Source organism: Nerophis lumbriciformis, linkage group LG01 (assembly GCF_033978685.3).
Source record: "Nerophis lumbriciformis linkage group LG01, RoL_Nlum_v2.1, whole genome shotgun sequence".
Taxonomy (NCBI): domain Eukaryota; kingdom Metazoa; phylum Chordata; class Actinopteri; order Syngnathiformes; family Syngnathidae; genus Nerophis; species Nerophis lumbriciformis.
This window is the reverse complement of record NC_084548.2, coordinates 7267501-7280000: the sequence shown is the minus strand read 5'-3', so window position 1 is coordinate 7280000 and position 12500 is coordinate 7267501. Positions and strand designations below refer to the sequence as shown.

Here is a 12500-nt window from a genome sequence, read left to right as displayed (position 1 = left end):
GTGCGTCGGGCCCTTCTCGCGGATCGCCTCAGCTACGGCTCCCGGTGGGGCCCTCTCGGGGGAAGGGGCCTCGGTCCCGGACCCCGGCGAGGCGTCGGGGGCCTTCTCCGCTCCGTAAAAGTGTCCATCTCTTTTTTTTTTTTTCTTCTGTTGTGGCATATGCTGCAGGTGCCTGCTCGTTTTTCGTATGTGGGTAACAACATTTAACTATGTATATATATTTCCCAATTGGTTTAACTGCCACCCGCCTGAATCTATTTAAAATCAAATTTTTTTAAATTTCAATCGCCCTACCCGACCCGACCCGACCCGCTGATAAAATCTAATTTTTTTAAAATTTCATCCGCCCGATTCGCGGATAATCCGCGGACTCCGCGGTTGTGCCCGCAAACCGCGCATCTCTAGTGTATATGTATATATATATATGTGTATATGTATATATATATATATATATATATATATATATATATATATATATCAATTATACAGGTATAATAATTCACTAGAAATAATTATGTAAACTTTTTTTTTGACATGCTGTATTCAATTCTAAAAATTAGATGCCTGTCATGTGGTTTTAGTTCAGAAAATTTTATTTTTTTCGTATAAAAACTAAATTTGGAGATACATGTTTTTTATCTGACAGTCATAAACAGTGTTGGGTTAGTTACTGAAAACCAGTAACTAGTTACAGTTACTAGTTACTTTATTTCAAAAGTAACTCAGTTACTAACTCAGTTACTTACACCAAAAAGTAATGTGTTACTGTGAAAAGTAACTATTTAGTTACTTCTTTTTCCCCCCTTTTTTTTAAGGCTCCCATTAATGCCCTTTTAGCCTTCATTTCAGTACTGTTATTGCACTGGAGAATAATACAATGTGTTGATCAACTTGACATACATTTGCATCACTGAACTCAAAAAGCAATGTGGTCTACATACAACACACAAAGACAAAGATATGTTTCAAAGGGCCAATTTATTTTAGACCAGAACAAATTGACAAAACTATTTTAAATAGCTGCAACATAATGGCACTTTAACTTTAAGTAGATAGGATCTTTGATCCTAGACACAACTTACATTTAACTAAAATATTCTTTTCTTTGTGCTCGACAAAAGAAAAGTATTGAGAATGTCTCCATGTTAAAAAACTTGACTTCTGGCTTCGCCATGATGTCTTGTTAGTTATGAGAGTAGCGCGTGTGTGTGTGTGTGTGTGTGTGTGTGTGTGTGTGTGTGTGTGTGTGTGTGTGTGTGTGTGTGTGTGTGTGTGTGTGTGTGTGTGTGTGTGTGTGTGTGTGTGTGTGTGTGTGTGTGTGTGTGTGTGTGTGTGTGTGTGTGTGTGTGTGTGTGTGTGTGTGTGTGGCCCTTTAAGATATGACAGCATGTGAGGTGAGTGACGTCAGAGAGTGAGTGGGCGAGAGAGGTGAGCGAGCGGCGACAGTGAGTGCGTGCAGGTGCTCTAGCTTGGTGGATGACTGCGTCCAATAAAGTCACAAAGTTGCAACAAACCGCCGGTCTCGTCATTCACCCTCAGCTGTAAAGTGAAGGTTGTTAGCCCTGAAGACGTACATAGGCCCTGGAGGAACGTCTCCCGGCCCTGCGCTCCTCAACTGCGGTATGGGAGTCCCCCCCGCCCCCACCCACACAAAGCACGCCTTTTCTTTTCCACTGCAGCGCTGCAATAAAACAAACTCAGATCTTCTGTTTCTAGCCGATACTACATGAAAAATAACGTAAAATAACGCAGTAACGCATCATGTAGTAACGGTAACCGAGTTACTGAATATAAAAAATAACGCGTTAGATTACTAGTTACCGCCGAAACTAACGACGTTACAGTAACGTGTTACTTTGTAACGCGTTAGTCCCAACACTGGTCATAAAGTACTATTTAAATTCCGTATAATCATTGATGCAATTATTCAGCTGGCGATCTAAGCAAATACTCTACAGTATGTGTTACTTTAATCTTACTAACTTTAATTCTTTGGGACTCGTCCTGCCCAGTTAAGCGTGAACAAGACTGCAGGCAAGATCCGCTGCAGCACCAAAGAAGTTGTTCTGGCCAGAGGCGGTGAGCGGCTGTCGAGTCGCGACGGAGAGAGAAGCCTGTACGAGTACTTCAACGCCGCTACCGGGCTGGGCGGCTTCCAGGACGACTATGACTGGTACCAAGCATGTGTTCATTGAAGGCTGCCGTTGTCTCCTCCACGCATCATTTTTCCACGTTGTCTCCGTCCAGGTGGCTGACTAACAACCATTCCGCCCGGGGCGGAAAACCTCTGTGGGTGGACCCCTTTGATGAGAACGTTCAGCACATCTTCATCGACGACAACATACGACAGAACGATGAGGACACCGTAGTGCATCCCAAGGTATCAAACACTGTTAAAACTCTAAACTTGATGTACATTAAATATGTTTTGATTTAGTAATGGCTACCGAATTAGGTTCTTTTATATGTACTGATTAGAGGTGTCCCAATCATGGCCGTTGCTAGGAATTCTAGGTCCTATTAAAATGAAGGCTGGTTAAAAAAAACAAAAAAAACATATCTGTAAGTAATCACAGCCTTTGCTCAATACTTTGTTGATGCACCTTTGGCAGCAATTACAGCCTCACATCTTATTGAATATGATGCCACAAGCTTGGCACACCTTTCTTTGGACGGTTTCACCCATTCCTCTTTGCAACACCTCTCAAGCTCCATCTGGTTGGATGGGAAGGATGTTCAAAGCTAGAAATATTAAAGTTATTCCGAAGGACTTAGAAAAGTTATTTGTGTTCACGTCTGAAGATGAGAATCACATTTTAAACATCCAAGAGTGCGAAAGCATGGAATTCTCTAAAGAAAGACTTAAAAAGTTGCGAGAATATTTTTGAATTTAAAAAGAGTTACAAAAAGAGACAACTGGAATTATATCAAACTGAATTTTTGATTTTGATTGGACGTGTCATGAGGAACAGTGTGGTTTTCGTCCTGGTCGTGGAACTGTGGACCAGCTCCATACTCTCGGCAGGGTCCTTGAGGGTGCATGGGAGTTTGCCCAACCAGTCTACATGTGCTTTGTGGACTTGGAGAAGGCATTCGACCGTGTTCCCCGGGAAGTCCTGGGGGGAGTGCTCAGAGAGTATGGGGTATCGGACTGTCTGATTGTGGCGGTCCGCTCCCTGTATGATCAGTGTCAGAGCTTGGTCCGCATTGCCGGCAGTAAGTCAGACCCGTTTCCAGTGAAGGTTGGACTCCGCCAAGGCTGCCCTTTGTCACCGATTCTGTTCATAACTTTTATGGACAGAATTTCTAGGCGCAGTCAAGGCGTTGAGGGGATCCGGTTTAGTGGCTGCAGGATTAGGTCTCTGCTTTTTGCAGATGATGTGGTCCTGATGGCTTCATCTGGCCAGGATCTTCAGCTCTCACTGGATCGGTTCGCAGCCGAGTGTGAAGCGACTTGGATGAGAATCAGCACCTCCAAGTCCGAGTCCATGGTTCTCGCCCGGGAAATGGTGGAGTGCCATCTCCGGGTTGGGGAGGAGATCTTGCCCCAAGTGTAGGAGTTCAAGTACCTCGGAGTCTTGTTCACGAGTAAGGGAAGAGTGGATTGTGAGATCGACAGGCGGTGTGGCGTCTTCAGTAATGCGGACGTTGTATCGATCCGTTGTGGTGAAGAAGGAGCTGAGCCGGAAGGCAAAGCTCTCAATTTACCGGTCGATCTACGTTCCCATCCTCACCTATGGTCATGAGCTTTGGGTTACGACCGAAAGGACAAGATCACAGGTACAAGCGGCCGAAATGAGTTTCCTCCAGCGGGTGGCGGGTCTCTCCCTTAGAGATAGGGTGAGAGGAGCCAGATGAGGTGGTTCGGGCATCTGCTCAGGATGCCACCCGAACGCCTCCCTAGGGAGGTGTTTAGGGCACGTCCGACCGGTAGGAGGCCACAGGGAAGACCCAGGACACGTTGGGAAGACTGTCTCCTGGCTGGCCTGGGAACGCCTCGGGATCCCCCGGGAGGAGCTAGACGGAGTGGCTGGGGAGAGGGAAGTCTGGGCTTCCCTACTTAGGCTGCTGCCCCCGTGACCCGACCTCGGATAAGCGGAAGAAAATGGATGGATGGATGGGTGTCATTTAGGGATGTCCCGATCCAGGTTTTTGCACTTCCGATCCGATACCGATATTGTTTTTGCATTTCCGATCCGATACCGATACTGACCGATACTGGCCTATCCGAGCATGTATTAAAGTTTAAAGTTATTTAGCCTACTTAGTTGTCAGAATCATGTTGAAAAGGGTTTTAGTACTCTTGATAACAACTAGCCAGCTGAATTAGGGGAGTTTGAATAATACACAATGGTTGGTAACAAGAAACTGACCTGTTTATTCAAGGATAAACACAAAATAGACAAAGTTATACATGACAAACAGAAATGGCATCATTGAACTAGGGCCGGGCGATATGGCCTTTTTTAAATATTGCGATATTTTAAGGCCATATTGCGATACACAATATATATCTGGATATTTTGCCTTAGCCTTGAATGAACACTTGATGCATATAATCACAGCAGTATGATGATTCTATGTGTTTTGATTGATTGATTGAGACTTTTATTAGTAGGTTGCACAGTGAAGTACATATTCCGTACAATTGACCACTAAATGGTAACACCCCAATAAGTTTTTCAACTTGTTTAAGTCGGGGTCCACTTAAATTGATTCATGATACAGATATATATACTATCAGATATATACTATCATCATAATACAGTCATAACACAAGATAATCACATTTAATTATTTACATTATTTATAATACAGGGTGTGGAGGGGGGCGCCGGATGTAAGTGTCAAAAAGACAGCCAAAAGAATTTGATATGAGAATAAATCTAAAGTTAAATTATAGGGTAGAAATGCACCCATTTGCAGGAAATGTAGTCTTGATTTTCAACATTTTCTTTCAAGGCTTGCATGTCTACATTAAAACATTCTTCTTCATACTGCATTAATATATGCTACTTTTAAACTTTCATGCAGAGAAGGAAATCACAACTAAAAAAAATCACAATTTTTTTCATACGGTGTTGATGTGGACATTTTTGCCTCTGCATTTTGATGGTGTGGACGTGTGGCACCGAATGGAGATAAGCGTCTCGACAGACGTCACAATATTTGAACAATGATGACGAAAACTGTTTTCTCTGTCGTGTCCGTGTGTCGAAAATTGTTACGCACTTATTTTTCTTATTTGATTTTGTGCGTGGCATAGAATTGCTATGCGCAGAGGACGCTTAAACTGCGCAATTGCACAGGCGAGCATCTTAGCTCCCCATCCAAGCTGATAAGAGCTTGAGAGTTTGCTGCAAAGTGGAATGGGCGAAACTGCCCAGAGGTAGGTGTGCCAAGCTTGTGGCATCGTATTCAAAAATACTTGAGGCTGTAATTGCAGCTAAAGGTGCATCAACAAAGTTTTGAGCAAAGGCTGTGAATACTAAACAGTGAATAATACATTTGCAGAATTAAAAAATAACATATTTTTTACATTGTCATTATGGGGTATTATCTGTAGAATTTTGAGGACAAAAATTAATTTGTTCCATTTTGGAATAAAGCTGTAACATAACATGTGAGAAATGTGAAGTGTTGTGAATACTTTCCGGATGCACTGTAACTGCACAGCATAGCTCAGTGTTAAATAAAAATATGTTTTATTATACAACAATGATATTTATTAACACATTTGAACACACGCAAAACTCCCGCAAATTGGTACCATTTCAAATGTGAAAGGTACCCATCCCTATATTTCCTCACTTAAATGAACACACTTTATTTATTGAATCAAAAATACTGAAATTCCACTACATAGTAAATTTGCAAACAGCTAAAATTATACACAAAGCAAACTATAACCTGCTACCCAAGAATATACAACAATTCTTCTCAAAAAAAGAGGAGAAATATAATTTTAGAGAAAAATGTCATTTAAAACATTTGTATGCACGTACAACACTTAAGACCTTCAGTATATCAGTATGTGGAATTAAATGATGGAATGGATTAAGCAAAGCAATCAAACAATGTACTAATATGATCCACTTCAAGTAACTCTTCAAACTTCAAAGTTCTTTCGATGACATATATGCTGAGTAAGAAGGACCATCAAGACAGAATTGGAATATTTTCTACTCTATTCCAAAGTTTTGGGAGACCAACTTAATTAATACATTCGTATCGGCTGCTCTAGTTGATCTGGCATTCAAACGGAAAGAGACTACTTCTTGAATCCGCAAACAGCCCCCACCCTCTCCAGAAAGGAATGCAGGCTCATTGTTCTACTACAGTAACTCTTCAAACTTAAAGTGTTTACAAAGTACAAAGAAGAAGAACCATGATAAACATTCTGAATACTGTGAATAAATTGAAAACAGGAAGTAAACAAAAGTTTTAACGACTGCTATGTAAAGGAAAAGGGGTAGGATTAAATAAGCTCTGCTTCTTCCTACTCCTTTTCGAACATGTTGAAAAGAGAAACTGGAAATTGTGATGTATCATGTTGTATGCTTGCATGTTCCAAATAAACTCAAACTAAAATCATATCTAATAAGCTGGAGGTTCAGCCGGCTCCTTTTTTTTTTTACCCCCCATTAATTATTAATCAGGTTTTTTTGTAATATATGGGGAAATGTGAAGTCCCATTAAGTGGCGACATTATTTCGGAGCAACTTAATGTAACGACTCAGCTCCTCTCGGAGTCAACGGCTGACTCGCTGAGAGTCTTTTGGCCCTCCTGCATGTGTAAACAACCTTTAAAATGGAAGCAGGATGTGTACAATTATGTTTTATTCATTAAGAGGTTAACCTCAGTGGCCCTGGCGCTGCAGTCGGCGTGATGCTGCGGAGTTTGTTTGCTAATGAGCAGAATGGTCAAAAGCAAATATTACACCATGATTTCCTCTACATTTTGTAGGCTGAGGGAGAACTTAGTGGAAATTAAATAAAGTTGCAAATGCAGGACATTTTTTTCCCTCCCCCAGCTTGTGTTCATATAAATAAAGTCATGCATGAAACTTGATGAGGTTTCTCACATAAGTGTGTGTGTGTGTGTGTGTGTGTGTGTGTGTGTGTGTGTGTGTGTGTGTGTGTGTGTGTGTGTGTGTGTGTGTGTTCTGGCAATGCTTACTTAATGGGGACATCGCTCTGTTTACACAGTCACCTTTAGGGGACCTCTGACGGTTTTTTGATTGATTGAAACTCTTATTAGTAGATTGCACAGTACAGTGCATATTCCGTACAATTGACCACTAAATAGTAACACCCGAATACGATTTTCAACTTGTTTAAGTCGGGGTCCACGTAAATCAATTAATGGTACAAATTAGGGATGTCCCGATCCGATATTTGGATCGGATCGGCCGCCGATATTTGCCAAAAAATGCGTATCGGCAAGGCATGGGAAAATGCCGATCCAGGTCCAGTTTAAAAAAAAACTCCGGTCCGTGTTTTCCAACGCACAGATTTAAATAATACATTCCACTTTTCGGCTGCTCCCTATTTCCGTTCCGCATTTTCCAGCACACCTTCAACACATCCACAGGATTCTCACGCAGTTGCTTTTAGCTGCTGGCATTGCACTACAGGCTCTTCCCACTCCTTCTTCTGTCTCCTTCTCACAGACAGCAAGCGCAACTTCTTACACACGTATACACGTATACATACGTATACGTCCTCTCCCAGCAGAGAGGTAGCAGCATGGCTAACGTTAGCTGTGATGCTAAAATCAAATAAAAAAATAAGCGCATAACAATTTTCGACACACGGACACGACAGAGAAAACAGTTTTCGTCATCATTGTTCAAATATTGTGACGTCTGTCGAGACGCTTATCTCCATTCGGTGCCACACGTCCACACCATCAAAATGCTGAGGCTAAAATTTCCACATCAACACCGTATGAAAAAAATAGTGATTTTTTTAGTTGTGATTTCCTTCTCTGCATGAAAGTTTAAAAGTAGCATATATTAATGCAGTATGAAGAATGTTTTAATGTAGACATGCAAGCCTTGAAAGAAAATGTTGAAAATCAAGACTACATTTCCTGCAAATGGGTGCATTTCTACCCTATATTTTAACTTTAGATTTATTCTCATATCAAACTCTTTTGGCTGTCTTTTTGACACTTACATCCGGCGCCCCCCTCCACACCCTGGATTATAAATAATGTAAATAATTCAATGTGATTATCTTGTGTGATGACTGTATTATGATGATAGTATATATCTGATAGTATATATCTGTATCATGAATCAATTTAAGTGGACCCCGACTTAAACAAGTTGAAAAACTTATTGGGGTGTTACCATTTAGTGGTCAATTGTACGGAATATGTACTTCACTGTGCAACCTACTAATAAAAGTCTCAATCAATCAATCAAAACACATAGAATCATCATACTGCTGTGATTATATGCATCAAGTGTTCATTCAAGGCTAAGGCAAAATATCGAGATATATATTGTGTATCGCAATATGGCCTTAAAATATCGCAATATTAAAAAAAGGCCATATCGCCCAGCCCTAGTTTCAATGATGCCATTTCTGTTTGTCATGTATAATTTTGTCTATTTTGTGTTTATCCTTGAATAAACAGGTCAGTTTCTTGTTACCAACCATTGTGTATTATTCAAACTCCCCTAATTCAGCTGGCTAGTTGTTATCAAGAGTACTAAAACCCTTTTCAACATGATTCTGACAACTAAGTAGGCTAAATAACTTTAAACTTTAATACATGCTCGGATAGGCCAGTATCGGTCAGTATCGGTATCGGTCGGTATCGGATCGGAAGTGCAAAAACAATATCGGTATCGGATCGGAGGTGCAAAAACCTGGATCGGGACATCCCTAGTACAAATATATACTATCAGCATAATACAGTCATCACACAAGTTAATCATCAGAGTATATACATTGAATTATTTACATTATTTACAATCCGAGGGGTGGGATGAGGAGGGTTTGGTTGATATCAGCACTTCAGTCATCAACAATTGCATCATCAGAGAAATGGACATTGAAACAGTGTAGGTTTGCCTTGGTAGGATATGTACAGCGAGCAGAGAACATAATGAGTTCAGATAGCATAAGAACAAATATATACATTATAAATACATTTGACTATTTACAATCCGGGGAGGTGGGATGTGGAGGGGGGAGGGTGTTAATCAAGGGTTGAAGTTGCCTGGAGGTGTTGTTTTAGTGCGGTTTTGAAGAAGGATAGAGATGCACTTTCTTTTACACCTGTTGGGAGTGCATTCCATATTGATGTGGCATAGAAGGAGAATGAGTTAAGACCTTTGTTAGTTCGGAATCTGGGTTTAACGTGGTTAGTGGAGCTCCCCCTGGTGTTGTGGTTATGGCGGTCATTTACGTTATGGAAGTAGTTTGACATGTACTTCGCATACTTGCCAACCTTGAGACCTCCGATTTCGGGAGGTGGGGGATGTGGTCGGGGGTGGGGGGCGGGGGCGTGGTTAAGAGGGGAGGAGTATATTTACAGCTAAAATTCACCAAGTCAGGTATTTCTTTTATATATATATATATATATATATATATATATATATATATATATATATATATATATATATATATGTATATATATATATATATATATATATAAAAGAAATACTTGACTTTCAGTGAATTCTAGCTGTATATCCATCCATCCATTTTCTACCGCTTATTCCTTTCGGGGTCGCGGGGGGCGCTGGAGCCTATCTCAGCTACAATCAGGCGGAAGGTGGGGTACACCCTGGACAAGTCGCCACCTCATCACAGGGCCAACACAGATAGACAGACAACATTCACACTCACATTCACACACTGGGGCCAATTTAGTGTTACCAATCAACCTATCCCCAGGTGCATGTTTTTGGAAGTGGGAGGAAGCCGGAGTACCTGGAGGGAACCCACGCAGTCACGGGGAGAATGTGCAAACTCCACACAGAAAGATCCCGAGCCCGGGATTGAACCCAGGACTACTCAGGACCTTCGTATTGTGAGGCAGATGCACTAACCCCTCTCCACCGTGCTGCCTGCTAAATATATATATATATATATATATATATATATATTTTTTATTTTTATTTTTTTTTAATTTTTTTATTATTAATTATTATTATTTTTTATTTTTTTATTTTATATATATATATATATATATATATATATATATTTTTTAATTGTATTTTATTTTATATATATGTATATATATATATAGCAGGCAGCACGGTGGAAGAGGTGTGTGCGCAGTTGTGCACTGCACTCTCTAAAAGCCGTAGATGTTATTGTCACATATGCATGTACAGTAGATGGCAGTATTGTCCTGTTTAAGAGTGTCACAACATTGCTGTTTACGGCAGACGAACTGCGCTACGGTAGACGAAAACGTGACTGCTGTTGTTGTGTGTTGTTACCGCGCTGGGAGGACGTTAATGAAACTGCCTAACAATAAACCCACATAAGAAACCAAGAACTCGCCCTCGATCATTCTACAGTTATAACGTGATTGGGCAGGCACGCTGTTTATTTTGTGGGAAAGCGGACGTGAAAACAGGTCAGGTCCGCATGGAGCTGGAGGGGGCGTGGCCTCCAGCTCGGCCTGAATTTCGGGAGATTTTCGGGAGAATATTTGTCCCGGGAGGTTTTCGGGAGAGGCGCTGAATTTCGGGAGTCTCCCGGAAAATCCGGGAGGGTTGGCAAGTATGGTACTTAGGTATCAGGGAGGTGTAGCGGATTTTATAGACTAGGCTCAGTGCAAGTTGTTTTACTCTGTCCTCCACCCTGAGCCAGCCCACTTTGGAGAGGTGGGATCTGGGGTGGAGGTCTAGAAGTAATCTGACTAGCTTGTTCTGGGATGTTTGGAGTCTAGATTTGAGGGTTTTGGAGGTGCTAGGGTACCAGGAGGTGCAAGCGTAATCGAAAAAGTGTTGAATGAGAGTTCCCGCTAGAATCTTCAAGGTGCTTTTTTTGACCAGAGAGGAGATTCTGTAGAGAAATCTCGTTCGTTGGTTGACCTTTTTGATTACCTTGGTTGCCATTTTATCACAGGAAAGATTAGCCTCTAGAATGGAACCTAGGTAGGTGACCTCATCTTTCCTGGTGATAACAATGTCACCCACTTTTATAGTGAAGTCACTGACTTTCTTGAGATGGATTTGGGACCCAAATAGGATAGATTTCGTTTTACCTAAGTGTATGGATAGTGTGGTATGGGGACAAAAAAACAGGTCCCCTAAAGGGAAACCTTTTTAAATGATGTTAATCCTTTTAAAAAGGTTTAACCATTAATAGTACTGTGATTCTGTATAGTATCCATCCTTAGTTAAAACTAATATATTTTTCCAAAAACAAAATCTGGTTTAGTGTTCCTTAGGATGACATTTTCATACAGCATGATTGTAAAACATTAACATTTAAGTGGTGAAACTTCTTATAAGAGGACAGCTGTAGTGCTGTATTCTGAGGATCATGTCATATTTAATTTGAACTTTTTTTTTTTTTTTTTTTTTAAATGGTCCTCAGTAGTCACGTACACACATACTTGCCAACCCTCCCGAATTTTCCGGGAGACTCCCGAAATTCAGCGCCTCTCCCGAAAACCTCCCGGGACAAATATTCTCCCGAAAATCTCCCGATTTTCAGCCGGAGTGAGGACAACAGGGTGACAAGAACTAAATCATCCAGACTAGAGATAAATTGTATTATTATGTTTATCTTACCTAAAAATAAATATATTTATTAATAAAAAAAAAAAAACGAAATACATTTTTACTATGTTTTGCTAAAAACATCAAAATTAATTGTATTTTTATTTGTATTTTTTCTGACTCCTTATTACATCCAGCCATAGAATTATACATTAAAATCATATTGGAAACAATTAATTTTAAATGATCATAATAATTCATTTAAAATGACCATATTTAATTATTAAATTAATTGCTTGTTTATCAACAACTTTAGCATTTTATTCATTACATTTTGAAGCTCTCAGAAGCCAAGTTATGTTATATTCCTTAAGATTTATTTATGCAAGTTTGAAGTATCAATTATCTAAACACAGTTTTGTTTGCATATTTTCAGGATGTATATATATATGTATGTATGTATGTATGTATATATACATATGTATGAATTACTTGAATTGGTGAATTCTTGCTGTCAATATACTCCTCCCCTCTTAACCACGCCCCCACCCTCAACCACGCCCCTGTCCCCCCCGACCACGGCCCCCCCACCTCCCGAATTCGGAGGTCTCAAGGTTGGCAAGTATGCGTACACATTTGTGTGAAATATGCAAAATTATTTAAATTTGGTCTCCATGAACCATATGAACTCTTTTTTTTCCCCAGGGTCCCCAGTAAGAATGATCAGCACATTACTTCATCAATCCAGAGATTTAAAGACGTGTATGAGCTAACTGGGCAGTGGTTATTTTACCTCGTTTT

At 40.4% G+C, this 12500-nt stretch overlaps 1 protein-coding gene across 1 annotated transcript in view; it reads left to right on the top strand.

The window, feature by feature from the left end:
• Nucleotides 1-12500, top strand: part of LOC133615487 (uncharacterized) — a 23765-nt gene that overhangs the window by 8430 nt on the left and 2835 nt on the right. The window contains exons 4-5 of the mRNA XM_061974115.1: nt 2013-2173; nt 2248-2380. Coding sequence (XP_061830099.1) covers nt 2013-2173; nt 2248-2380 — 294 coding nt within the window. The remainder of the gene's footprint in view (nt 1-2012; nt 2174-2247; nt 2381-12500) is intronic.